General features: G+C 42.2%; 1 protein-coding gene across 1 annotated transcript; it reads left to right on the plus strand.

The window, feature by feature from the left end:
• Positions 1 to 38: 38 nt before the first annotated feature.
• On the plus strand, positions 39 to 22,000 carry Wbp4 (WW domain binding protein 4). Its single transcript, XM_052190873.1, has 10 exons — positions 39 to 564; positions 1,074 to 1,146; positions 4,203 to 4,265; positions 4,348 to 4,471; positions 7,509 to 7,682; positions 9,216 to 9,262; positions 10,010 to 10,085; positions 12,765 to 12,955; positions 16,746 to 16,912; positions 20,924 to 22,000. Coding segments are annotated over exons 1-10 (1,125 nt in total). The 5' UTR covers positions 39 to 562; the 3' UTR covers positions 21,132 to 22,000.
• The last annotated feature ends 723 nt before the right edge of the window (positions 22,001 to 22,723 follow it).

The following is a 22,723-nucleotide window of genomic DNA, read 5'->3' on the forward strand; positions in this document are numbered from 1 at the left end:
GGCCGACGCGCCCCTGGAAAGTTCTGAAGCGAAGCCCAGAGCCCCGCGCGCTCCCGGAACCGGCGGCTGCGCCTTTCTCTCTCAGCCGTCAGGTCCGGACTGCTCCCCGGTCACCGAGCGGGCGGGCAAGCCGGCAAAGACGAGCGCGGCGCCGTCTGTGGGAACAGCTGCGCGCGCCGGGGTTTGGGGGGAGGCGGTCGAGCCTCTCGGCCGCGAGCCAGCTCGGGAGTGGAGGTTCTGGATCCCGGGAGGAGTGAGGACCGCGGGATGGAGGCTGGCTCGGACGCTCCGGGCCCGCAGCTCCGGTCCCGTCGCGCTTTCGTCCCTTCTGGGTGACCTCAACCACTTTATACCGACCCCACCTCTCAGGCGCCGCGAGTACCGCCCCGTGGGGGAGGGGAAGAGGCGGTGACACCGCGCGCGCGGATTGGGCTGTCCCGGCTGCCGTAGTCCGCCCGCGGAAACACCGTGCCGGGGACTGCGGAGGCCGCAGGTTCTGCCTTTCGCCACCGGCGGACATCAGTGAACGGGATCGCGGGCTACCCGCAGAGCTGCCGCTGTCATGTGAGTCGGGTCAGGTTGGGCTTGCGCCGCAAGGTGCCCAGGACCGGCCTCCTTCTTCCTCCCGCCCCTCCGCTCGCCCGGGACCGCCCGAACCTGCCGGGCCGGTTTTCCGAGAGATGCGGCCGCCCTTTCGGCCGGAGCCGGGGACTCGGGTGCCGCCCCAGTCCGCACGCTGGCTCCGGGGACCCGGGTCGCGGCGCAGTGGCCGCAGATGTCCTGGGGCTTTTTCCAGCCTCGCGTCCCCAGAACAAATGAATTAGCTAGAAGGGCATGGGAAAGGAAAATACTTTCCTTTGAGACTCGTATTTCTTCATCTCGGTGCAGCAACGAGAAGCCTGTGATTTACTTTACCGGGAGAGCAGTTTCCCACGGAATTTAGCTGTACATAAATAGTACAACTGCTTTGCTAAGACAGAAGTCCGTCAACAACCTTATATCCCAGTTTTTAACAATTGTAAAAATTCTCTTTCAATTTTCGGGTAAACTTAGAGTTGTTTTTCCCTTTTCAGGGCCGACTACTGGAAGTCACAACCAAAGAAATTCTGTGATTACTGCAAGTGCTGGATTGCAGACAATAGGCCTGTATGAAATTTTTAGTAAAATATTCATGTGATGTGTTGCTTTTCGACTTAAGGAGTGTTTAGAAACCACTTTCATGTATAGTGCTCTTTATTCTTCAGAATCTAAAAAGGTTTCTTTTGTTTGATTCCACTTATGAAAGCTATAGCCTTCTCCTTTTTTTTCATCAATCTAACTTTGATTTTACGGCCAAATTGTTTCTGGGGCTTTTGAGGAAATAGACAGTGAGTGGGGTAATCTTATCCTTGCTTATGGAATACCCGCCCCTTAAAAAGAATATTGTAATTTTTTTTCTGTACTCCAGAGAAAAGAGAACAACATCTTTCCCTCGTGAAATACAAAGCTAGCAACTGTAATATACCTCATGCTGATAGCCTCGATCCCACTATTTTTGCGGGGTGGGGGAGGGGGCGTTTCAAAGATAGGGTTTCCAGACAGCAACTCACTCTGTAGACCAGGCTAGCCTGCAACTCACAGAGATCTGCCTGCCTTTGCTTCCCACTTTGCCCACTTTGCTTCCACTTTGCGTGCTGGGAATGAAGGTGTGCACCACCTCCGGACTCCTAGATCCAACTTTTAAGGTGTAAAAAGTTTTAAGGCTTATTTCCCTCTCAGGCATACCATAATAAGACAAACTACTGTATCCAAAACAGTAGGCCTCGGGGACTGGAGAGATGGCTCCACAGTAAAGAGCAGCTCCAGTTCCTCAGAGGGATGGGGTTCTACCTGTAACTCCTGTTTCAGGGTATCCAACAGCCTCTCCTCACCTCCTTTAGCCGCTGTGCTCCTGCACTCACAGGTGAATAGACCCACAAAATAAGGTGTGGAAAAACTACAGGAGGGGAGAGGTGGCGCCCACCTTTAATCCCAGCATCCATCGGGAGGCAGGTGTAAGCAGATCTCTGAGCTCAAGGGCCACTTGTTCTACAGAGTGAGTTCAAGGACAGCCAGGTTACACAGAGAAAAAACAAACCCTATAATATCTTGCATATATATAACCTTATTTTCTGGCAGAACTGTTGTATACCTCAGAATGATGCCATACATTGTGCTACATTCTGCCGTGACACACTATTAAATAATGTTTGGCTTTGAGAGGAGTGTTGCTCTTCCCCTTGGCTTTCCTAGTAGTTGCTCAAGATTGTACATTTTTATGTGGCTTAGACTAATCCTTACAAAAACTGCCATGAGATTTTAAAACTACATAAATTGAGAAAAATACCCATCACTGGAGGTGCCTATGCAGTAAAATAATTTTAATGGGTTATGAAAATAAATTACCTTTCTAGAGGTCTGCTTGCATCTCCCTACGTATATAGTTATTTAGCTACTAATGAAAACTATTCCATTTTGGATAGTGCTTTAATACAGTATTCTTTGTATGGTATAATTAGCTGTAAGGAACCCAGTAAGGAACAATAGAGACAACTGTTTGCCTTACAAACTCCAGCTTTAAGGAGGTACTCTGAGGAGTATATTAGAATAGCTTGGTTAATGCATCATACAGGATTTGATTGACAAGACTTTTAGGGGATTTCTTATTTATTACCACCAGACATGTATAATTTTGTGAGAATTTCTGGTTATTTAAGTAGGTCCCAGTGCTCAGTCAGCCCTCTCTGTCCCCAGTCATCTAATTACTGTTACTCTTCAGAAGTCACCTCCTTTTTCCCATGTCTATCCTTTCATTATTTCTGTGTGCATGTATTTTATTCCATCTTGTTCCCAAGGTGGTAGGGTTTTTTAACTGAACAGTATATCCCGAAGGTGTCCCGTGTCAATACTGTGTGCTCCTTTTCTGTTCAATAAAAGCCTGTGGGCGTGTCTGCAGTTGACTTAGCCAGTCCCCAGGAGATAGACTACAAGGTTGTTGCTACAAACCTTACTGCAATGAATAACTTTGTTTTATTACATTGTTTTGCACAATGTGAGGAATTGTTTTGTTCTATTATGTGTGTGTGTGTGTGTTGGTGTGGGTGTTCCCTGGTATGTGAATGGCAGAGGACAACTTCAGGAGTCTGCTTTTCAATCATGGGGCCTCGGGGTTGAACCTGGTGGTCAGGTTTGGTGGCTTGCACCTTTACCCACTGAGCCATCTTACCTGCCCAAGCAAGGAATTGTTTAGGTATCTATTTTTCTTAATGTTTTAAAAACCAAGTCTTACCCTCTGGCTTTTTGGGACAGGGTTTCTCTATGTAGCCCTGGCTTTCTGGAGACTACCTCTGTAGACTAGGCTGGCCTCCAGCTATGAGATCTGCCTGCCTCTGCTTCTGAGTGCTGAAAAGCTTCAAAAAGAGCTCTACCACTGCCCAGCTAGTGCCAGGTCTTTAAGGACAATTGTTTATTTCTCTTAGAAAAACAGAACAATGAAATTTTAAAGGCTTAACCAGTTTTGAAATTTGATGTTGAAAGGTAGTAGGTGGTGTTGTGGTGGTGGTGGTGTTGCTGGGTTATTTTCGTTATTATCTTTTTGTTTTGAGACGAGCACTTAAGCAAATGGCTTCAGCTGGCCTGGAGCTTGAACAGTCTTTGCAGTGCTGGGGTGCAGTTGTATGCCACTGACGCAGTGCTGGGGTGCAGGTGTATGCCAGTGCCACAGTGCTGGGGTGCAGGTGTATGCCACTGACGCAGTGCTGGGGTGCGGGTGTATGCCACTGCCACAGTGCTGGGGTGTAGGTGTATGCCAGTGCCACAGTGCTGGGGTGCAGGTGTATGCCAGTGCCACAGTGCTGGGGTGCAGGTGTATGCCAGTGCCCAGCTGTGACGGCTTTCTTCTTGAAAGGCTTCATGTCTCAAGTCTTCTTTATATCTGTATTCACTGGGTTAGTCAGGAGAGTACTGTATATTTCCTCCCACTGATGAGGTGTGCTCATCCTGGCTTGTTTTAAGAACCAGAGAACACCTGGTAGGAGAGGCAATAATGTGCTTAGACCACCAGCATCATTTGATCTGAGGTCAGTTTGTATTAAGCCAGTCATTTTCTGGTTTTTGCCTTTATGATTTTATATTTCAACCCTGTGATTACAATTTAATAATTGTTTCCCTTGCTCATTTTCCAGAGTGTTGAGTTTCATGAAAGAGGAAAGAATCACAAGGAAAATGTGGCCAGGAGGATCAGTGAGGTAATCCCCATTGGCACTTGGTTCTCTTTCTGGGCAGTGGTGGTCTCTTCTCTCACTCTTGCCTTCGCTGTGTCTTACACAGATTAAACAGAAAAGCTTGGATAAAGCAAAGGAAGAAGAAAAAGCGGCCAAGGAGTTTGCTGCCATGGAGGCAGCGGCCCTGAAGGCGTACCAAGAGGATCTGAAAAGGCTCGGCTTGCCGTCAGGTACGTCAGCACGCACACTTGATCGCACCAGCACGCCCATGCTCAGCGCCCTGCCACGGTTCCACACAGGAGTCCTGCACGTGGACAGCCCTGTGCTGTTATGATGTATCAGAGTCCTACTAAGAACGTGGGCTTGGAAGGACTTGTGTGCTGGTGCTGTGGGGGTTTTGTTGTTGAAGTAAAACATGGTATATCCTGGGGTGGTGTTGAACCGCTGAGTCTTCTACCTAGGCTTTCTGAGTGCTGAACTTAAAAATTAAAAGTGTGAGTCACCATGCCGGCTTGTTTTACTTCTTACATTCATTCATTCATTCATTCATTTCTCTGTGTGTTTGTGTTCAGAGGACAGCGTAAAAGAGTCTGTCCTCTCTTTCCACCATGTGGGTTCCAAGGATCAAACTCAGGTCATGAGGCTCAGGGATAAGCACCTTTATCTCTTGCAAGTCTCTTGTTTTGCTTTCAATGCTTTTTTTTTTTGATAATTTTATTCAGATCAACCATATTACCTTTACAGTTACCTAGTCTTAGCTCCATCCTAGCTGAATGATTCATGGCTAAAACTTTGAGGTTTCTTTCTTAGATACTCGTTAAGTTATAGGCAATGTTTATTAAAAAGCAAAAAACAAATTTGCATTTTAACTATATTTTCAAAACGGCCAAACTAAGTTGTATCTACTTATAACAAAGTGCCCGACAAAACAGCCTACAGGACAGACTGTCAGCCGTGGGCCTCAGGCTGAGAGATCTCAACCCACCACTGCTGCACAGTGCTGGGTGCTCCAAATGGATCCTTATGCACACATAGGGACCAGAAGCAGAGAGAGCAGGCCAGAGCCAGAAGGTCGATAGAAACTTAGAGGGACATCCCCATTGCTGTCCCTCGACCAGCCAGGCCCCACCTCCTAAAGCTCTGCAGGCTTCAACAAGCTGGGCACCTAAGATGTCCCTAAGGCACATCGTGAATCTTGATTGTAGGTCTGTGGAGTGTGTAAGATGGCCAGACGGTTTTAGTGTTTGCTTTTGAGAACCAGTGACCTTGGAGGCCTTACCTAGACAGCATGAATGAGGAGTCAGTTACAGGAGCAGAGCTGACCCCACACAGCTGCATCGCCACAGAGGCACAGGCCATCATAGGTTGCCACCTTAGAAACTCTGCTCCAGGAGCCTCTGTTGAGTTAACCTTTCCCTTTTACTTGAGCATCTCCCAAGATCACCTGTTGGGAGCAGCTGGAATAGCATCCTACGTGAGAAGGAACAGGTCCCATGAGTCCCCTCTCCGTCCGCTTAGGAAATGTCAGTAGTTCCATTACCATCAGCATATTCCCGACCGTGGGGTATTCTCTACTCCAAGATAGTGGTAGGATAGCCATGTTATACCCAAAGGGAAAGGTCACAATACAACAGCTCTATCTCGGCTCTTGCAATCTTTCCACCTCTTCTTCCTGATGGAGGTTTCCTGAGCTTTGGAAGAGGCAAGATATGGAAGATCCCTTAATGAGCATTGGGTTGTCGCATTATAACAGCAGTCACTTATTCTCAGTAATTTAACCAGTCGCCACTCTCCATTACAGCTATGGCACTATACAAGGTTGTCTTCTGCAGCCAAGGAGAATTGCAGCAGTGGAGCTATTGGCTACATGATCAGTGCCTTGTGGTACAGCAGAGGCCAATGTGAGGGCCTCCTGCTCGGTCTGAGCCAGGTTCCGCATGAAGCGATGCTCTTTATCTCTAATAAAAAAAAACGCTTAATTAGGGGTTTAAGCAGACTTGCTTTCATTAAAGAGGAACAATTGTCAGTTTAATGTATTCTAAATATCAGTTTTTAAGGAAAAGAAGGGGCATGTGTTTCAAAAAGCCATTAATTTAATAATGAAAGTCTCGCTGGTTAGTTCAAACTAGCTGCAAACTCACCATGTCACCATGTGACACCATGCCTGACCTGACATTTATTTGTGAAGAAGTGAGATGCCATGGGAAGTGGCTTAATAGTTTTGCCTTTGTAACTTGTTGTTGCCATGTCCCAGAGTTCTAGCACCCTGTTCCTCTTGTCAACAGCATTGGCCTTTGTTGGTGTGGGCAGGGAATCTGTCTATTAGACAGGAGTTCACATTAGTCACTGAAGATAGTCTTAAACTCCGGAGCCTCCTACCTGTACATCCCAAGTACTGGGAGGCAGGCACCTTCGCTCTTGATTCCTTTAACCTAAGTACTGCTTCCAGTAAAAAGCACCCAGAGTTGCTTTTCTTCAGTTGGCTCTGTGTCTGGACCATTCTGTTTAAATTAGGTGTTTGCTGATTTCCACTTCAATTCCTCACTGCGGATTCCTCCTCCTCCAGGACTGGAGGGCTAGCCCCCAGCCTGTGCGTGGTAGGTGAGCGCTCTGCTGCTGGGCTACACCCCCCAGACGGGGATTTGTTTCGGATGAATATTGAATATGTTGTGGGTTGTTTGGTTTGTCTTATTTTGTTTTCTTCTTGGTATGCTGAGATTGAACCTGCAGCCTTGGGCATTCTTGGTAGCTATACTAGCCCTGGGCCACACGCTTCCCAGCCCCCAGGATGACTTAACTGTTTGATAGAAGTAAACAACCCTTATTAAACTCCCCTTATATATTCTTGCATAATTGTATCTCAGATAACGTCATTATAATGTGTTTTGTTCCCAAAGGGAATCCTCTCACATTTTTTTGTTTTGTTTTCACATTTATCGTTTATATGAGTATACTGTCGCTCTCTTCAGACACACCAGAAGAAAGTATCGGATCCCATTACAGATGGTTGTGAGCCACTAGGTGGTTTCTGGGAATTGAAATCAGGACCTCAGGAAAAGCAGCCAGTGGCCTTAATCTTTGAGCTATCTCTCCACCCCATTGGTTTTGTTTTTTAAAAAAATGTTGTCTAGGCTGGTCTCAAACACACAGTTATCCTGCCTCAGCCTCCTGAGGAGCTGGAATTACAGGCATGGCTGGCTTTGCCAGGTTTCTGACTGATAACATTTAAAAAGATAAAGTTACCCATCTTTATCTTTTTTTTTCTAGACATTCCAGAACCAACTATAGCACCAGTCATCAGCACGGTCCAGCCCACCCCTACGTCAAATCAACAGAAAGAGAAGAAAAAAAAGAAGAAAAAGAAAGAAGCTTCAAAGGGTAGATGGGTAGAAGGTGTGACAGCCGATGGCCACTGTTATTATTACGATCTCATCACAGGAGGTATGCTGTCGAAGCTGACTGCAAGAAAAGCAAAAGCACCGTGCTTTTTGTGTTGAGGTTTTTATTTAATATAAGACTGTTAAGCAGTGAGAAACTGTAACTTCATTATTACCATAAAGCTTAGACTATTGCGTGCATTTTGTGGTGATGCACACCCTGTATCCAGCATTCAGAAAGCTGAGGCAGAAGGACTGACACGAGGCAGGAGACTAGCCTAGAATACACAGAGATCCAGGCAGGCCCGGAGCATGGGGGAGACTGTCGAGAAGAGTGGCCTGCTTACTGCAAGCCAGTGTCATGATTAATCTTACAAGTTACCTACAAATAAACCTTCTGCTTTCTCAATTAAAAATTGAAACTATACAGAATTAGAGCAGTTTACCTGAAGGTAAACTATTCATATCTGTTTTATAACCTATAAGGGTCTTGAAATAAAATGCAACAGAATTTCATCCCTTTCCTATAAAACCTACTAAGCTGACCCATTTGCACACAGGGGGAGTGAGACATAAAGAACTAACTGGTTCTTAATACTGATAGAATACTTGAAAATGTGAAGGTAGAAGAAAAAGAAAAGGCCCTCGAAAGACAGGGTCTCACTGTAAACCTGGCTGGCCTGAAACTCAGAGATGTGCCTGCCTCTCCCTTCCAGTGCAGCAAGTACGAGCATGCAGCTCACAGTGGGGGATTGCGTCTTTTAAGGATTTGTCCAGGGTTTGACTGACTTTGAATTCATAGCAATACTTCTGACTCAGCTTCTCAAACACTGGTATTACAAAGATGTGTTACTGTTAACTTGCACTATATTTTTAGGTGAGTAGATTTCTTAGCTACTTTTCTGTTGCTGTGACAAAACACCATGATCAAGGCAACTTATCAAAGAAAGCATTTAAATGGGGCTCAAAGACCCAGCAGGTGAAAGGCCCGTAACCCTCATGGCAGAGAGCATGCATAGCAGCAGGCTGGCGTGCTGTTGGGAAGGTAACTGAGAGCTTACATCTCATCCACAGTCAGGAGGCAGAGAGCGAGCAAAATGGAAATGGTGTAGGCTTTTGAAACCTCAAAGTCCATCCCCAGCAACGCCCTTCCTCCAACAAGGCCACACCTCCCAATGCTTCCCAAATAAGTCTCAGCTGGGGACCATTGTGGGCCATTCTCATCTAAACTACCACAGTAGGAAAGGCGTCTCACAGAAGAATTGAAGATCACATAAAGACAGGGAAAAATCAGTAACCTACCGAGTCTACATTCCTTATCTCTGAGAAAAGTCCTACCCAAACATCATAATTACTGTGGAAGTTTTGATAACTCTTAATCATTCTGTCTTTTCCTCTAAATGATGTACCATTTACATGCGCAGTACAACTAAGGATATATGTTGTTTCTTTCAGTTTTTAATAATAAACTATTTTGTAGTGTTTGGCATATAATGACCTGCTTGTGGGTTTTACCTAGATAATTTTATCAAAGAAAGCATTTGGTGACTTTTTTTATTTAAGAGCATAATTATTTTATAATGTATTTTGTTTGAAGCATCTCAGTGGGAGAAGCCAGAAGGATTTCAAGGGAACTTAAAAAAGGTAACTGTAGCATAATGTCTGCTTTATTCCTTCAAGTGTTTGGCTTCTGGGGGTGGGTGAGTTTGGGGTTGGGTGGCTGGGTTTGTGGTGCTGGATCTGAGGGCTTTTGAGAATGGCCATCACTCTACCCTAAGCTAAACAAATTCCCAGACTAGCTGCTGTGGCTTTTTACAGAATTTTGTTAAATTTTCCAAATTCTGCACACACGGTGCACACACACTAAACCCTGTTGAGGATAAATATTATTAGTTGATGTGCAGTTATTTGTTGTTCACATGTCTTCCCAACTGGACAGCGTTCCTGGCTTTGAGAGGTGAGACAGTCAGTTTGAAAGTTGGTAGTGACTAAAGAAGCCAGACTATCGCCATGATCTTCATCACCTCTCTTTTTTTTTTTTTTTTTTTTAAAAAGGGGCTGCTTGCCCCCTCCTCCCTCTCTTTTTTTTTTAAAGATGTATTTATTTATTATATGTAATACACTGTAGCTGTGTTCAGACACCCCAGAAGAGGGCATCCGATCTCATTACAGATGGTTGAGAGCCACCATGTGGTTGCTGGGATTTGAACTCAGGACCTGTAGAAGAGCAGTCAAGTGCTCTTACCCGCTGAGCCACCTCTCCAGCCCCCTTCATCACCTCTCTTAACTCGCGGACCCGGTAGAGAAGAAAGAATAGTCAAATTTGCCTTAATTATTCTGTAGAAAGCCTTTGTCATTATTTTCAGTGTATTGTTTTTTCTTTCCTGTTAGACAGCAGCAAAGGCCGTTTGGGTAGAAGGTTTAAGTGAAGACGGTTACACCTATTATTATAATACAGAAACAGGAGGTGAGTGCTATCTTGGATTATTTTAACCTAAAATTGTACCCAAAACTGCTTATGAGCTAATATACATCTAAACTTGAAAATGTTAATAAACAGTTCTATGGGAAGTATATATTATCCTTTATAAGGGATATTTAACACCTTTCTATATATAACATGTTGTACCGTGCATCTATGTTGTTCCTTTTTTCTTTTTTTAATGTGTATGGCTATTTTGCCTGCATGAATTTATGGTCACCACATGTGAGCCTAGTTCCTAAGGGAGCCAGAGGAAATCACTGAATTTCCTGGAACTAGATTTATGGTTGTTTTGAGTCAACATGTGGTGCTAGAGTTGAACCCACGGCCTCTGAGAGCAGCAAGAATTAACTGCTGAACCAGTTCTCTGTGTTCACTTCATGTTATTCCTGCTAAGGCTTCAAATTTTAAAAAGTCTTCTAAAATTACTGGGTCTTTTGATTTAATAATTTCCCTTCTGAGTGTCTATAGTTATCACCTAGTTTTGTCATTGTGAGGATCAGACTTGAGACCTAACGCCCGAGAGCATGTGTGCTCTCATTGAACTATATACACCGAGGCCTGCACCATTTCCTTTTTGTAAGGAAAACAAAACTGGTGTTAGAGATGTCACTTAACTGATCGAGTGCTTTCCTAGCATGCACTGTCTTGGGCTCAGTCTGTAGCATTACATAAATGGTGTGAGCCCTAGGAGAGTAACTTGTGAGGTACTACGTTTGCTGTCCAAGATGAGGACATGAGCTCAAATCCCCAGTCTCCACATGGTGAGATGTGGGAGCAAACACTTGTAACCCTAACACTGAGTGCGCATGGATGGGCAAATCCCAGGGCTTGTTGGCGCCGTTTAGGTTCAGCTAGAGACCCTATCTAGAATGGGGGAAGGGGGCAGGGGGAGTAAAGAAAAGAAAGAGAAAAAACAATAGATGGATGGATGGATAATAGACCATAGATAGATAGATAGATAGATAGATAGATAGATAGATAGATAGATAGATAGATAGAAAGTAGAGACTGATAGAAGAAGGTACCACAAGTAGTTCTCTGGCTTCTACAAACAAATGCATAGGCAAACACACCCACACCTTTACATATACGTACACCTTTAAGCATATACCTTATACTCAAAAAACAAAAATCATGTGTAATCAGACATGCCTATAATACTATCACTAGGAAGCTGGAGTCAGGAGGAGTTCCCATCACACAAAGAAGATAAAAGTAAATAAATTCGGCCAGGCAGTGTGGCACACGCCTTTAATCCCAGCACTTGGGAGGCAGAGGCAGGTGGATTTCTGAGTTCGAGGCCAGCCTGGTCTACAGAGTGAGTTCCAGGACAGCCAGGGCTACACAGAGAAACACTGTCTCGAAAAAACCAAAAAAAAAAAAAAAAAAAAAAAAAAAAATCACAGAATTTCTCAGTTAAGTCTTTGCTGTTCCTTTTCTGGCTTCTGAGACCATCTCAACCTGACTTCCAACTCAATAGTTGACTTGAGTAGGACCTTGCAGCCTCTCAAGGGCCACAGTTACAGGACTGTGCCACCACACCCAGCTAGTCTTCAATGTTTCTTGTACCTAGATTTCAACTATTTTAAATAATTTCTTTCTTCTCCCACCATACATCTTATGTTCAGGTTCATATCCAACAGGACTAGAAAAAAGAAAGTACTAGGGTTGGTGGAGCACAGAGGATATTAAAACTTAGCCATGTTCTTGATATTTATGACAATGTACAATGAAGTAAGGTTTCCATTTGGGTAATTCAAGATCCTTCAGTGAAACGGCCTCAAGTTTCTCAGCCACATAGCACTGGGTATCTGTCCTTGTCAGTCTTTACACTTTCCTTCCTATCAGCTCAGTGTCTTCCTTGCTCTGATTTTAACATAGAAGAAATATCCTTTTAAACCTTCCGATATGAGTTTTGCCCAGTGAAAGCAGTGTTTCTGTACCATATAAGTAAAGTATTGGGTGTTTAGAAAGAGCATATTAATATAGTAGGACTGTAGAATTAATACAAGTCTAACTCAACTCACAACTTATCATCGAAGTCACTGAGCATTTAGTCATGCTTCAGAAGAAAGAGCTCTGTTCTCTGGGGTTGGTAGGAGCTGCTCTGAATCATGCTAACCAGACAGACCTTGAACTCAGAACCCCCTCTGTCTCCTACTCTCCTTCACTCTGAAAATTGTCTTGACTGGGAACAAATTATATATTTTTTGTCCCTTTAAACTAAAAATAGAAACGAGAAGCATTGTAATTTCTTTAAAAGCACCGTGAACACTAGATGGCAGTGGAGTTCAGCCAGTTGAGATTCCTTTACTATTAAAGTAGCATATTCAGATTGAAAACTCCAGAAAACCTTTTGTGAGAAGTTTCTGAAAATATTTTGTGAAGTCATTATCACTATGTTTCTTGAAATTGTTTTCAGATAAACTGAAGATTTTTGAAACTCTCACTCCCTTTCCAAGTTCTTTCCCATTTAGAGTAGGTTTATAGTAAATTTATGATTTTAGTAAATATAGACGCTCCTAAATTTTCTGAACAATAAAAGATAAAATATAGATATAAAAATGCTGTATTATTTGGTAGTAGTATATGATAAAAAGTGTTATATTGCTGAGAAGTATTGCTAAATAAGTAATACAGTTATTAAAATGTGTTGAGCAGAATCCAAATGGGAAAAGCCTGATGATTTCATTCCACATGGTGGTGATGTGCTTTCTAGTAAGGACAGTGAAAAGGTACCTGACCCCCTAGAAGACTCCAAATCCTCCGATTCTCACAGTGATTCTGAAGGCGAACAGAAGAAAGCGGGAGAGGCCTCTGCAGAAACGAAGAAGCTAATAATCAAGTTTAAGGTAGGTTCTTACTTTACTTTTCACTGATTTTCCATGGTTTCTGTTACTCCTGGTCAACTCCAGTCTGAAAATAGTGAATAGAAAATCTAGAAAAAGCAATTCATAGTTTTTAACTTGTACAACACGATGAAATCTTACAGTGTGTTGTAGTAGTCTGCCATTTATTCCTGTAGTTAATCTCTTACTGTACCTAATTTATAAACTAAACGTATATTGGGTGTGTGTGGTTTGATATGGTATGGTGTGGATTTAGGCATCTACCCATTGGAGATCTTGAAATGAATCACTCAAAATAAGGGTAAGGTCAACTGTATTTTGGCATTTGAATAGCTGACTGTACCATTTATCCTTGAGAACAAAACACTAAGTGTATTTTAGATCATCTAAGTTTTTCCTTTTAAGATGGGAGCAAGCCTCAGTATGCACCCTTACTGGCTCAGGGCTCATTATGTAGACAAGGCTTAGCCTTAAACTGACAAGACAGCTGCGTGCTTTTGCCTCAGGATGCTAGCATTGAAGGCCTGTGCCATTCCATACACCTGGCCTTAAACCTGAAACTTTTAAAAAGAAGACAGAATGGCCAGTGTGCATACCTAGACTAGAAATAGAAAAACTAATAAATAGCAACTACTGACAGTACTTTAAGTTTCAGTGTAAGCTAGTGTAGAAGAATAACTGGATGTTAAACATGTTTTTAAATTCACTTGTGCTGGAGGTGCGAGGGCAGGTGTGAAGCGTTCCAGAAGCTAAACACGGAGAGGGCGTCAAGAATTAAGGCTGCTGGGATAGAGAGAAGACTCTTGAGTTTTATCTCCAGGACACACATGATGTAAACATATACAACCTGAAAACAAGACAACAAAGCAAGTGTTTTGGTTTTAAAAGGGAGCTATGGAGACGGCTCAGGAGTAAGGCTCTTGATGGCTGAGTTTGGTCCCTGAGTCCCACATGGTGGTGTCGGAAGGAAAGTATTGACTCCCACAAGTTGTACTTTGACTTTCACATGCATATCAACATGTATATATCTACACAAAATAAATAGTAAAAAATAGTAATTTTTAAGAAGTTTAGCTTATTTTTAAAAAAAAAGATTTATTTATTTATTATATGTAAGTACACTATAGCTGTCTTCAGACACTCCAGAAGAGGGCGTCAGAGCTCCTTACAGATGGTTGTGAGCTACCATGTAGTTGCTGGGATTTGAACTCAGAACCTTCTGAAGAACAGTCAGTGCTCTTAATCGCTGAGCCATCTCTCCAGCCCCAAAGTTTAACTTTTTTAATAGGAAAAAGAAGAAAAAGTGTATGTCTATTAAATTTAGCAATTAGGAAATCCTCAGCGCCCTTCTAAAAGCTTGATCAATGTTTTGGGTAGCAGAACTCATAGAGAGTAGAAAAGCAGTTTATAGTTTAGGTGTGGTTTGGATAAGACCACTAATTATGGTAGAGATGACTGGCCTCAAAATTGCAAGAAAGATGCTAGAGAGGCTTTCGCAGCCACCCCTAAGGTCCTGTCATTGCCTGGATTTCTCTATCCATTCCATCAATTCTTAAGGGACCCAGGAGGCCCAGGAGGAGATGTGTATCACAGTTGAGGAGAAGCAGCAGCAGAGTCCTTGTAATAGCCAGCTCACAGTGCTCATAGTCAGCATTAAGTGACCTGATTTCTTCCTATCAAAACTAATGTGTCTATTGGTAAAAAAAAAAAAAAAAAAAAAAAAAATACAAAGCAGAGGTAAACAATGATGAAACTACATTTAATCTTGCCTCTTCTGTTCAGACACAAACACATGGAAACACATGCAGTGGTGGCACACACCTTTAATCCCAGCACTTGGGAGGCAGAGGCAGGCAGATTTCTGAGTTTGAGGCCAGCCTCGTCTACAGAGTGAGTTTCAGGACAGCCAGGGCTACACAGAGAAACCCTGTCTCAAAAAAAAAAAAAACCAAGCAAAGAAAAAAGTCTCTACTATAATTTGAGGTAGGGGATAACTCTAGAAATCCTTCTTCAGAGCATACAAATGTTTATATACAACTATGGATATTTTTTCAGAACAAGGGGCCACTCCTCCGTTCTTCTTGTACCTCATTTGATGTGTGGATTATGTTTTTGGTATTCCAGTTTTCTAGGTTAATATCCACTCATTAGTGAGTGCATACCATGATTCACCTTTTGAGTCTGGGTTACCTCGCTTACTTAGTATGATGTTCTCTAGCTCCATCCATTTGCCTAAGAATTTCATGAATTCATTGTTTCTAATGGCTGAATAGTACTCCATTGTGTAGATATACCACATAGACTCAGTGAAGCAGAGCAAAATCAGAACAGGGAAGTGGGAAGGGTTGGGTGGGAAAACAGGGGGAGGGAAGGGGACTGATGGGACTTTCGGGGAGTGGGGGTCCAGAAAAGGGGAAATCATTTGAAATGTAAATAAATATATCAATAAATTAAAAAAAGAAAAGAAAAAGAAAAACCATAAAAAAAAACAAAAAACAAAACAAAAAAAAACACTATGGATATTTTTTAGATATGTGCAGTAGAAAAGCTACAAGCAAACATGTTTAGGGTGCTAGCAAAGGAGAGTTTAAAGTGATGATACTCTTATGAATTTGAACTGTAAAAGAAGGATGCAAAGTCTAAAAGAGACCACCAGACTCAGAACACAGTAGTCTTGGAAATGATACGGAGTCAGGTAAGCAGTACAGTACAAGTGAGAGTCAGAAAGCCACAGGTAAGAAGAACTACATAGTCGAAAGATGTGACAAGGAAAGCGTTTCAGAGTTCTGACTTAGTTTGAATAAAAATAAATGATGATCTTAGGGATTTTTGCCTGGGGCTGAAGGCAATTTTTTTTTTATTATTATTTTAAGACTGTGTCTCCAGCCCAGTCTGGCAGTGACCTTGAATTTCTGATCCTCCTGCCTCCACCTAAATGCTGGGATCACAGGTCTGTTTCACAATGTCCAGTTTACTCTGTGCTTGGAAAAGGGCCTTCTGCATGGTAATGTCTGAGCTACATTCCCCAGACCAGAATTTAATGTTTTAATACTAGATGACTGAAACACAGTAAAGGTCAAGATGGTTGATTTTAGAGCTTACGGAAGTAAAAGCCAGAGGTTTTGTTATGACAAAACCTGTCTCGGGATGTGGTAGCATGTGCCTTCAATTCCTACACTCGAGGGGCGGAGCAGGCAGGCAGATCTGAGTGTGAGGCCAGCTAGAGCATCCCAGTGAGAGCCTGTCTAGGGAAAAGGGAACAAGAAAATCATGTTACTGAGCATGTGGCCCTTGATAAGCAAAGATGGGAAAATTAGAAGTTCTGACCTACCTGGGCTACATAAGGGATGAGTTAAGACCCATTGTAGAATACAAAAGAAATTCCAATCAACCTGCTCATGGCCGGGTAATTTACAAAGAGGCTACACTTCAGGACATGTATGGTATACGCACTAAGGTAGAAAAGTAGACTTTCTTAGCCCAGGGAAGATGTGTCAAAAAGACTCTGCCCAAGACATCTGTAGGACTGCTTCTGCCCCAAGGGCAGTCATCGTCAGTTTTTCTGTATAACCCTGGCTGTCCTGGACTGGTGGCATGTGCCACCAGTATCTCTATGTGCCATCATGGTACATTTATTAAAAGTGTCATTAAACATAATGCATTCAAGTTTTGGACATAGTTCTTCCATGTAAAAGTCTTATTATTAATAAGACTTTTTAAAGAAGTTAAAAAATTTTGGATGTTGACTGTAGTTTTGCTTAAAGTGTATTATTTATTGGCCTTTGCATTTCAGGAAAAAAGTAAAGCCACTGAGAAAAGAATTGGCCCAGAAATACAAAAAGAAAAAAGTACTCCAAAACAGAATCCATCAAATACAAATGAAGAAAAACCCAAAACTTTTAAGAAATCGACAAACCCTTATGGGGAATGGCAGGAAATTAAACAAGATGCTGGGTCTCAGTAAGTACCTGAGGTGTCCCCATTGCTCTAAGTACCTGAGGTGTCCCCATTGCTCTAAGTACCTGAGGTGTCCCCATTACTCTAAGTATCTGAGGTGTCCCCATTGCTCTAAGTACCTGAGGTGTCCCCATTGCTCTAAGTACCTGAGGTGTCCCCATTGCTCTAAGTACCTGAGGTGTCCCCATTGCTCTAAGTACCTGAGGTGTCCCCATTGCTCTAAGTACCTGAGGTGTCCCCATTGCTGTGTCCTCCCACCTCAGCACACTGCAGTCAGGAGTCTCCGGTGTGCTGCTGTTTCTTCCATTCTTAGAATATTGTTTTAAAGATTTATTTTATGTATATGAGTACACTGTCACTCTCTTCAGTCACACCAGAAGAAGGCATCGGATCCCATTACAAATTGTTGTGAACCACCATGTAGTTGCTAGGAATTCATCTCAGGACCTGTGGAAGAGCAGTCAGTACTCTTAATTGCTGAGCCATCTCTCCATCCCTAAATATATATGAGTGTTCTGTGTGCATATGGTACTTACCAGAAGAGGGCATCAGATCCATGAGAGATGGTTGTGAGACACCATGCAGTTCCTGGAAATTGAGCTTGGAACCTCTGGAAGAGCAGACAGTGCTCTTTACCACTAAGCCGTCTGTCCAGTGCTCAATCTTAAAATATTTTTAATTTTGCTTTCTTTCATCCCTAGAATATTTTCAATTTTAAAAGATGAAATGTGGTTTGCTTTAAACCAACTTAGTGATTGTTGTGTGTCCAAAGCATGACATTTCTAGTGACCACATTCACACACTCAGCAGCAGTTTTTATCAGAAAAACAAATGCTTGGAGCAAATATTCTGCTAGACACTTTAACTACAGAATGCATTTAAAGGCAAAGAAAAGGTGTTTGCTCTTATTCTCTTGAAATGTCTCTATTCTTCAAAGTGTTTTCTGTGTATTCTTACTCAAAGTGGATTGTGGGTGTAAATTTGGTTTGGTTTGGTTTGGTTTGGTTTGGTTTGGTTTGGTTTGGTTTGGTTTGGTTTCCTTGAGTCTTGTGTGGCCTGATCTGGCCCCACCTCAAGGGTGCTAGTATTAACGGTTGTACCACTATACCTGGCTCTAAACTTCAAAGTGTTTAAGCTCATATTCAGAGTGGCAGAAGAGGTGATCAATAGTTAAGCATACTTGCCCTAAGGTTGTACCTGATTTATGTTACTAACTTAACTTCTCAAGTAATTTTTCTTTTTAGATGCATTTATTTTACCAGGTAAATATATGTCTCTGTCAGGCAAACATTTTAGTGTTTTGTTTTGTTTTGTTTTGTTTTTTTAACCTTTAAGGGAACCTTCAAGGTGAAGGGAAGGTATATGGATTAAGTAGATACTCTTTAAAACAGTGCTTTGAAATGATAGTGTAGGATGGATACTTTTTAAAGATTTATTTAGCCAGGCAGTGGTAGCACATGCCTATAATCCCAGCACTCTGGGAGGCAGAGGCAGACGGATTTCTGAGTTTGAGGCCAGCCTGGTCTACAGAGTGAGTTCCAGGACAGCCAGGGCTATACAGAGAAACCCTGTCTGGGGGAGGGGGGAAGATTTATTTTATTTATATGAGTACACTGTAGCTGTCTTCAGACACACCAGCAGATTGCTTCAGATCCCATTACAGATGGTTGTGAGCTACCATGTGGTTGCTGGGAATTGACCTCAGGAAGAACAGTCGGTGCTCTTAACTACTGAGCCATCTCTCCAGCCCAGATGCATACTTTTAATGTACTTCCATAATGAATTGTTTATTATTAAGGTTCTTGGCCAAGGGTGGCACCCATAACACAAGCACTTAGGAGATAGAGGCAGGATTTGCTTCAGAAGCGTACACTCCAGAGTGAGATGCCGCTCTCAAAAAGCAACCCAAGGATTCTTGGTCAAAACCCAAGCCTGCCATTAATGGACAAGTTGTACTTTTTTTTTTTTTGGTAGATTAGTGCACGTACTGGACAGTTCTGTAAGATGCCCTCTTCTGGCCTCCACAGGCACTACATACACATATGCACAGACACTCATACACATACAATTTAATTTAAAAAACAGCTACAACAGTTAGCTTTATCATGAATCAATTCCTTACTCCCAAGCTCATCAGTAGTAAATAGACATGAACTGAAGTCAGTGATTTCTGGAAGGAAAAGCTAATAATAAAACAAATGCTTATGCTGATCTTGAAAGGAGAGAATGGTTACAGACCAATGGAAGTATTTCTACTCCAGGGCCTCATGTAGTGTCTACTGTACAGAAGACACCAAGTATAGCTACCATAAAATAGCAAGAAGTATTTATTTAGAGATTTAAGTTGTTAAGAGTGCTTACTGCTCTTGGAGGGGACGTGGGTTGGTTCCCAATACCGACATTGTGGCTAACAACCAACTATAACTCTAGTTTCAGATGATCTGACACCTTCTTCTGGCCCCTGTGGACATTTTACACATGTGGTAGACAGATAAATATGCAGGCAAAACATCTATTATACATAAAACAAAATCTAAAGTGGGGTCTCAGAGGCATATTTTTAAAACAAAGAGATTCTTCATGTCTCGTCCCTGCTTTTCCCTGTTTGCTAGCTTTATTCTCTGTTTTCTGAATTCTTATTTCCAAAAAAGGATGGTAGTTTTCCATCTTGAATATGATGATCTTTCTGCTCTTTCTAGAAATCTCATGGGTGGAATTGATGAGCTAACTCATAGTCCCAGTTGCCTGTCTTTAAGGCAGTGTTTTTCAACCTGTGGGTCATGACAGGGTAGAACAACCCTTTCACGGGGATTGCTTTAAACCATCAGAAAACACAGATATTTACATTGAGATTCATAACAGCAAAATCATAGTTATGAAGTAGCAACAAAAGTCATTTGGGGGGCTGGAGTGATGGCTCAGCAGTTAAGAGCACTGACTGCTCTTCCAAAGGTCCTGAGTTCAATTCCCAGCTACCACATGGTGGCTCACAACCATCCATAATGAAATCTGACGCCCTCTTCTGGTATGTCTGAAGACAGCCACAGGGTACTTAGATATAACAATAAATAAATTTTTTAAAAAAAGAAAGTCATTTTTTTGGTTGGGGATCCCCACAATGAGTAGGACTGTATTAAAGAGTCCTCTCGTTAAGGTTGAGAACCACTGCTCTAGAGGATAAGGTATTGAGAGGCTCGTGGTAAGCAGGTAACTGATTTCTGGCCGAGCCAGATTGTTTATAGATGGTTGAACAACTGGTTCCCAGAATAAAAAGATGCTAAGCAAATAGTCCATTGAGTCTTCTATAGTAGGACATTAAGATTCCATTCTTTCCATCTTATGTAAACTTTCAAATTTTCTGTTAGTCAGTGGCAAAACCAGTTTCTACAACTTCCCTATTACCTGTTTATATTGCATGGCATATACAAACAGTGTGTAATAAGATGCTGTGTTCTTTGTGCAGCAGAAATAGAACAAATAAGACTCATCCTAGCACAGGTTCATCTGAGGCAGGTTGAGTATTTTGAGACTAAAGTCAGCATTATAAATCTAGAGCCAGGCAGTCCACACCTAACCCAGGACTGGAGGGATGGATTCAGAGGCTTGGGAGCTTGACGTCATCTACAGTGACATCAGAGAGTATAAGGTCACCAGGACTACATGAAGTGCTGTCTTTAAAAAACAGAATTAGCGGGCTGGAGAAATGGCTCAGCGGTTAAGAGCACTGACTGCTCTTCTGAAGGATCTGAGTTCAAATCCCAGCATCCACATAGTGGCTCACAACCATCCATAAGGAGATCTGACGCCCTCTTCTGGGGTGTCTGAAGACAGCTACAGTGTACTTACATATAATAAAGTAAATAATTAAAAAAAAAAAACAAACAAACAGAATTAGCTTACTGCTCCCAGGTGACCAGCTTCTGATGTGCTTTCAGTGTTACCATTGTGGTGCCTGGGTGGCTTGTGGCACAAAATTACTTTAACAATCAGCTAACAGTTCTCTTTCTGTTCCAGAGAAGAAGTTGATTTGGAACTTCCAAACACTGAAAGTGAATTTCTATCAACTTCAGAAGCTGGCGTTGGGGAAATCAAAGTGGTATTTAAAGAGAAAACAGTTTCTTCTCTGGGAGTTGCAGCAGATGGAGTGGCCCCCGTCTTCAAAAAGAGAAGAATTGAAAATGGAAAATCTCGAAATTTAAGACAGCGAGGTGACGATGAGTGACTGTCAAGCCATGGAGAGGAGGCGGGTCCTTTCCAGCTCCTCTGTGCTTTGACGCTGTAGTGCTGCAGTTTACACTTACGCTAAATATATTTTATGTGAATCAAAATAAATCTTCTTCCATGTGAAATTTATTTTTGTTCCTTAAATGGAAGCCTACCACATTGCATTGTAATACAGTGTATTATGTTCAATGTCTAAAGTTGCTAAGTATATAATGATTTAAGATGCTATGTATCTGTTCTTTAAAACATGAGGAAGACCTTTGCTCTGTTCTTATAAGCATATTTATTCTGCTCTGAAAATGCATTATTTCCATACACTGAAATTAACTAAGAAATAAGAAAACAGAGACAGAAGTGCACATCCCAAGGCATTGTGGGTTGGAAGGTCCTTCCTGAAGCCTGGATGTAGAAAACTGCAGGTCGGCTTGTCTTCTTCCGTTTAAGACAGAAGGCCGGAATGAGGATCCGCTTGAGTCCTAAAGTGTAGCGTGGCAGCTGGGCCAAGGCTTGAAACCCGTGCTTGCCCCAGTCAGCCCATAGCTGCAGCGTCTTAACGCACTGTAACATGGGCCAAGCCTCTGCCTGCTGCTGTTCACAGTCTGGCATAGTCCTTTCCCAGCCAGGTTTATCTAAATAATGTCAACAAAAGGCTTAAACTGAAATAGGTTTCATTGTCCACTTAGATGTTCCCATTTTCTGGTTACATTTCTTAATTAGAAATTTCATTGTACTTCTTTTCATCACTTTTGAATATTTTTAATCATATTTTTCATAAGTTGTACAGTATGTAACTTTTGGTAGCGAATATGTCTTTTTACAATTGTTAGTGTACATGTAAGAATAGCTTATTAAAAACCATAAAGTAAATATTGGGGTCCCTTTATTTTTCTAATATGGATCAAAGTTACCTTATCATTGACAAAACAGTATTTGAAGATTAGTCTTTGCAATTACTCAGGCCGAAACTTTGCATATTGAGGCATTTTAATTTTTGTTAAGAGTTTTGCTGTGTTGCCCTTGAGAACTAACCTCAAGTCCAGATCCTCTGGCCTAAGAGTATTCAAGAATATTAGAATTAATGGATATACCATCACACCTGACTCTTTGACAGTTGAGTATTTAGTCTTTGACCAAACCCTTGAGTGGCGGGTGGCCAAGGGTTTGAGTCAGGGTCACACTGTATTTTTGGCTGCCTTCAAATTTGCAGTTACCCTCCTGCCTAAAACCTTAGTGTTGGGATTGTTGGCATGAGCCAACACACCCCACTGGTTTACTGGAGGTTTTTTGTAGTTTAGTTCTTTTGGGTTTTTTTTTTTGTTTTTGTTTTATTTTTGTTTGTTTGTTTGTTTTTAAGCCACACTCCTATTTTATTAGCATTTAATTACAGTAGTACTCTGAAGTCTAAACAAGTTAAAAAAAAATTCTGTCAATTAGCTCCTCCAATTTGACCTCTTTTTTCCTCAGAGAGCTGTGGTAAATCAACTTCTCTGACAATCTCTTCTACCAGACAGTCTTGCTTTCTGGAATAGATCATTCTTCACTGGCAGAGACCCTCTGGAAACACTATTCTGTGCGTTCTTTGCAATATCT

Source organism: Apodemus sylvaticus, chromosome 8 (assembly GCF_947179515.1).
Source record: "Apodemus sylvaticus chromosome 8, mApoSyl1.1, whole genome shotgun sequence".
Classification (NCBI taxonomy): domain Eukaryota; kingdom Metazoa; phylum Chordata; class Mammalia; order Rodentia; family Muridae; genus Apodemus; species Apodemus sylvaticus.